At 37.3% G+C, this 6000-nt stretch overlaps 1 protein-coding gene across 2 annotated transcripts in view; it reads right to left on the bottom strand.

Moving 5' to 3' along the window:
* Positions 1 to 3760, bottom strand: part of INTS9 (integrator complex subunit 9) — a 135388-nt gene extending 131628 nt beyond the window's left edge. For both annotated transcript variants that reach the window (XM_006884874.1, XM_006884873.1), the window contains exon 1: positions 3639 to 3760. In XM_006884874.1, coding sequence (XP_006884936.1) covers positions 3639 to 3703 — 65 coding nt within the window. In that variant the 5' untranslated portion in view covers positions 3704 to 3760. The remainder of the gene's footprint in view (positions 1 to 3638) is intronic.
* Between the last annotated feature and the right edge of the window lie 2240 nt (positions 3761 to 6000).

A 6000-nucleotide genomic window follows, 5' to 3' on the forward strand; every position in this document is an offset into this window, starting at 1 on the left:
AAGGATGTATTCAGGCTTTTGGCTTGAGCTGAGGAAGAAGACATTCTTCATTCTTTACATACAACTAATCTAGTTTATCAATGACCTTATTAGTACAACCTTTCTCAGTAAAATAATGTCAAGAAGAGAGAGTGGAGATGGATTCCAGTACTGAGCCAATGAATTAAGAATAAAGAAAATAAGCAAAGACTGTCCAAGTAAGGAGAAACAAGTAGCTCAAATTTTAATCCCCTAGGAAATCCATAACCCCAAAGAGCAGGCTGTTGTTAAGTGCCACCAAGTCTACTACCACTAAGAGCAACCCTATGAATCTTCCTCTATCTTGTGCTACTGTCATGATTTCTGTCCTGCTCAAGCCCACTGTGGTATTAACTATGTCAATCCAACTGACCTACTACTTTTCCCAGAAAGGTATCTTTCTCCAAGGACTGGTTCATCTTGAAAATATGACCAAAGTAAGTGAGATTACTCTGTAAAATAGAGCTCTTGTTTTGGTTGAGGATATGTGTGGGTTGTTTGGTTGTTCTTATTTAAGCCTCTTGTTTTAAGAGTCAATAAGAGCTCCTGGAGAACCCCTTATATTTAAAAATTTAGCCTGAGGGATATTTTAATCCCTTGTTATTATGTTTTGGAGGAACATTTTTCTAAGTCATACAGCACTCTGATCAATGTGTTATGATGAAGTAAGCTGGGTTTGCTGTGACCCTGAATCTTGTGCCATTTGGATCTCAAATGCTATAATGGAACAACTGTGCCATAGGTGTGCCAAACACAATAATGGCTACCCATCATGGGCAGTGTTTGGTGGAGATCCCAGTTTAAGACAAGTTTGGAAGCAGGAGTGGCATCCACTTCCTAAACCAAAGACCTCGGGAAACTCTATGAACTTGGAGAAACGACGTTAAGTATAGAAAGGCTTCGGGCCTTTTGTTCAAAGGGTGGCATGAGTGTGCTTGACTTGATGATAAACAACAACAACATCCTTGCCTCTAAGGAGCACTCTGGTTGAACCTCCTGCAAGAGAGATTTCTTCGTTTTTGCATTCCATGGCATTTTCCATACTTTTTACCAACACACTACGATTCAAAGGAATTGATTACACTTTTGTCATCCTTAGTCACTATTCAAGTTTCAGATGTATAGAAAGCAACTTAAAAGACCATGGCTTCAATCTGGCACATCTTAGTCTTTAAAGCATCATCATCGCTTTTTATACCTTTTGGAAAAGAGCATTAACAGTAGATTTCCCCAATGCAAGATTATCTTTTTGATTTTTTGACTGCTGTTACCATGGATATTGATAGTGGATCTAAGTAAAATAAAATCCCCGATGTCAATCTTTTCCACGTCTATAATGATGCTGCCTCTTGGTCCATAGGATTCTTGTTTTCTTGAGATGAAATGTAACCCTTACTGAGCAAGTTATTTTCCATTTTGACTGTGCTCATGGTACCTGGTATTTTATTTTTTTAGTGGTTATGTCAAATACATAGTTGTTGTTCTGTCACAAATATAAGTAAATCTTTAGCTACATAATATCCTCCTCCTGTAACAAATGTAAACTGAAGAAGACAAATGTGGAGTTGATCTTTCAATAGAACTTTCCTAGCTATTGAATCTGACTTGACCATGTGGCTGTGTGGGACGATGCAACTAGGGTTTATAACCTATCCACAAAGGAATTGGCTATCACCATTCCAAAAGGGATTGCCCAGTCTCATTAATCTACAAGAGGTCTGGCTAGTCTTGCCAATAAACTGAGTGGCTCCAGTAGGAGATCAGACTTTTCCCCAGAACTTCTTGCTCCAGCTACACCTACGGAAGCAGCAACCTTAGTCAAAGCAGAGGGAGACCTGACATGAGATGGAGCTGACCACTAGCCCCCTATAGACAGAATTAGTTCTAAACTAAAAGCTTTTTTCTATGTTTGTTGGACAACATAGAGGGAGAGGGGAGGAGAAGAGCTAATATTGGCAAGACTGAGAATTTTGTAACACTGGTTGAAAGCTATGAAGCGCAAGGTGCCTACATGCACATTTGGGAAGCTATCTTGACTGTATTCTACTACTAATGTGGATTATAACCTTTTGACTTTCCCAGTATGGTTCTGTGTGGTCTGTGAGCTATCACATCAGATTTTGGACCCAATAAAGAATTAAGATTGGTCGGTATGGGAGCATGGGGGACATATTTGGCCTTATGGGAATTTTGTGTTAGTCATGCTGTTTACATGGACAGTTCCCCTTTGTGAATTTGATAAAGGTCAGATATGACCACTCGCATGTGGCCTTTGTTCTTTTTCAAGGAAAGTTGTCTTGTTCATGTTTAAATACACCTAAAGCAGTGTAGATTCTTAATAAACATCAAATGTAAAAATTATCTTCTCTTTGACAGACACTAATAATTACATCAGGTTATTCTAATCAGAAATGATTTGTAAGGCATTTTTGTGTATACAGTTCCCAAATGATTGTAAATATATTAATTTTTCTCTTTCATACAGTGTTTGTAGAAAAGTAAACATATTCTTAAGTATTGAGTATAATGTTAACTGAATTCTATAAGCTCTTGCATATTTTGTAACCTGGAATTATCTCTGACCTTTTTCTTATCACTTATCATCTCCCTTCAGGGGGAAAAAAAAATCAATGATTGGTTTTAATCATAATTTTAGTAGGTGGCTCACAGAGCTATCATTATGAATAATCATTGTATAAAGTGATGTCTTCAGGAGTGACCTGACTATATTAGATGGTTTACCCAGCCTGCTGAGATTTTGAGCTCTTGTAAATGTGTTACATAATTTTTCTCTCTCTCATCTTAATATATCTCACTTTTCCTACTGTATTTCTAAATGTTAATCACCTCACTCATAAATGGGTGCTTCTAAGCTGCAGAGAGCTCTAGTGGTTTATTGGTAAGAGCTGCAATGACAACCCACAGGCATATGATTTGAATCCCCCAGTTCTGTTGGTGAAAGATGGGCAGTTTTCTCCTGTGCGATTTATTGCCTCTGAAAATGTGCTGGAGAGTCAACTATGAGCCAGTTCTGACTAGACAGTACACAACAACAAGATGTAGCAGACTGGGCAGCCAATTTCATAAGGCAATGTTTTGTTAACAGTGATGATCACTGTGGTGATAGTAGGTCTAGGATAACCTGTCTACTGGAAGATGTGGATTTTGGTTGCATATATGATTCCATTATACCTTGACTTGATTAATATGAAGATAATGCAAACACCTATTGAAAAGAAATGTCAGATTTTATGATGTCAAACCTCTGCACAAACAGGTAAATGATTCTAAAACTAAATTCTTGGGGTTATCAGTTGACTATTTATCAGTTCGCATATGGATCAACAAGAAGATGAAATATATATGACCTCACTTGCACTGGGCAGTTGAAAGAACACTTTACAGAAGCTCAGAATAAGTTTCAAATAAAGAACTCAATCAATAAATCAATAGAACACTTTCCATCAACCTCGCCAAAGGAAACCATTTTTACAAAGAACATTTTTAAGAGAATAAAATAGTACTATGACAACACAATAAGACATCGGTAATCTTTATACTAATAGTACCATTTTCTGCAAACTAAAGCTCATTCTGTTTTCAGATGCATCTATACTCACCTTTGAACAAGTGGCAAAGGAAGGAAGTTGAGCGTGGAAGTCATGTCCAGCCCACAGTCCAGCATAATGGTAGTTGATTTGAATTTGAGTACATTGCATGGCAAGGTTGGGTGCCCTGACAGGCAATACTGAAGGAAAAAAAAAACCACAAAAGCAAACCATCAAATTCCATTAATCAATTATCAATTTCAGTAAAAGCTCAAAACATAAACTAATTCAGATAAAATTAATAATCTTTTCTCATAAGAACAATGTATAACTTCAGGTAACTAACTTTCCATGGCTACTTTGCTTTTTCTACTCAGGATATGAATTCCTTTAAAGATCTGAAATACTCAAAAGTTTGAGTTCACATCTGAGAGTGTCATCTCAGGTAAGGCCATTTTGGAGATGCTAAAGTTATTCAAAATAGGAAGAGTTATGGTTATTGCTTTCTGTTTCATTCTTACATGATAATTCTAAATTTCTCTATCATAATTTGCATACAAGTATCAGGTAAAATTGTAGAAGTCATAGGAATTTTAAACTGGATCCTCAAAATAGTGCTCTAGGTTTGGTTTCAGTCTTCTGTAAACTAGGTCAAGTGGCCTTCCTAGGACAGGACATGGTTGGAAAGGTTAATAAAGACAAGTAAAGGTTTATGGCTTTGTTAGAAGAAATGTCTCGGAAGGACAAGTGACTTTCCTGGTGTAAAGATACCAAGCAGGAGAATTGGATACCTACCTCCAGCCAATTGAGAGTCTCTAGCCTGGGGCAGGAGGGCTCAGAAGTCAAAGGGGCACAAGCCACAATGATGTATTAAAAGGAGAGCGAACAGACAAGATAATGCACTGACCTGAAACATTTCTCATGTCCTCCTCAATGTGGTGGCAATGACAGATAGGTCAGACTAAACATTATTTATTTGGCAGATATTCTGTCACCTTTAATAATTCTGCTGCTACTGTCAGGAAGAGGGAAAGACCTTTTCTTCTACTTCTGAAGTCACTTTGAATAGTAAAGCCCAGAATGGAGAGTTTAATATTCTTTATCTCTTCTCAAGTATATTTTTCTTTCTGAAACAATAGTATGTACCACAAAGTAATGCCACATTAAAGCCTGGTACCTATACCAACAGTCACTCAAGCTAGGTCTTTCAAGGTGTTTTGTTACTCTTTTAGTTCTGTCATTGGGTAAATTTTTTTTTTCTCATTTAGAGGACAATACAAAACACATGATCGGGGGAAAGCCAAACACAAAGACAACAAAAACTTTTGTATGTCCAAAAAGTGATATGCCATAAGCCAAGAAATTGTGCGTATCTTGGAAACTTGCCCTGTATTCCAATTTTATGCCTGATGATTATATTTTTATAACCAAAATTTACAACTCAAGGTCTGGAAAGGCATACAATATATATAAAATATCTAAAAAACAATATAAATTCTTTAAAATCATAACTGTTCTGAAAAAAGTCCAGGTTCAATCATACTTTAAAAAATATGAACGCAGAAAACATTCTTCTGTAGGGAGATGCACTGCTAACCCTCTTTGGCAGTTAGAATTCATCAGAATTCTTCTATGGAAGAAAGATGGGTAATTGCCTCCTGTGTAATCTACGCCTCAAAATATCTTCTGGAGAGTCAACTATGAGTTGGTTCTGATTCAGTGGCAATGACTAAGCCACATCATCTTGAAACAAAACAACCCTTTTTATGCTAAACTTGTTTCAAAGAATAACAAAAGTTCTAGTACGACTTTCTAGCAGCACATACTTTGGACATGTTATCAAGAGGGGCTAGTCTCTGGAAAAGGACAAAAGATGTCAATGATATGAACTGACATGGGGACTGTGACAAACGGTTTAAGCACAGAAGAGTGTGAAGAAACCATAGGATCAGGCACAGTTTCAATCTGTTGTACAGAGCCACTATCATTAAGAATGGATTTGACTGCACCAAAAAACAATACTATATTTAATTATTTCCATCACTGTTGTTGTCATGTGCCACTGAGTCTCCTATGACTCATAGTGACGCTATGTACAACAGCTCTGAATCCTGCCCTATCCTGAGCCTGTCAGACTCTGAAACTACCCTAGTTACTGTATCACTCCATTTCCATCTGGGCTCTTCCTCTTCTGCACATTCTCTCTACCCTTCCAAGCATGATTGATATTCTTCTCTAAGGATTCCTGGCCACATACCCAAAGTATGTGAGACAGGGATTCAAAATCGTTGCGTCTAAGAAGAAACGTGGTTCATTCTCTCCAAGATAAACCTGTTTGTTTTTTTTTTTTTTGGGGGGGGGCAGTCCATAGTCTGTTCAATACTCTTCTCCAGCACCACAACTCAAAGGCAAGGATTATTCTTCTTTCATCCTT

Source organism: Elephantulus edwardii, unplaced genomic scaffold, assembly GCF_000299155.1.
Source record: "Elephantulus edwardii isolate Elephantulus edwardi_28Jun2011 unplaced genomic scaffold, EleEdw1.0 scaffold00038, whole genome shotgun sequence".
Taxonomy (NCBI): domain Eukaryota; kingdom Metazoa; phylum Chordata; class Mammalia; order Macroscelidea; family Macroscelididae; genus Elephantulus; species Elephantulus edwardii.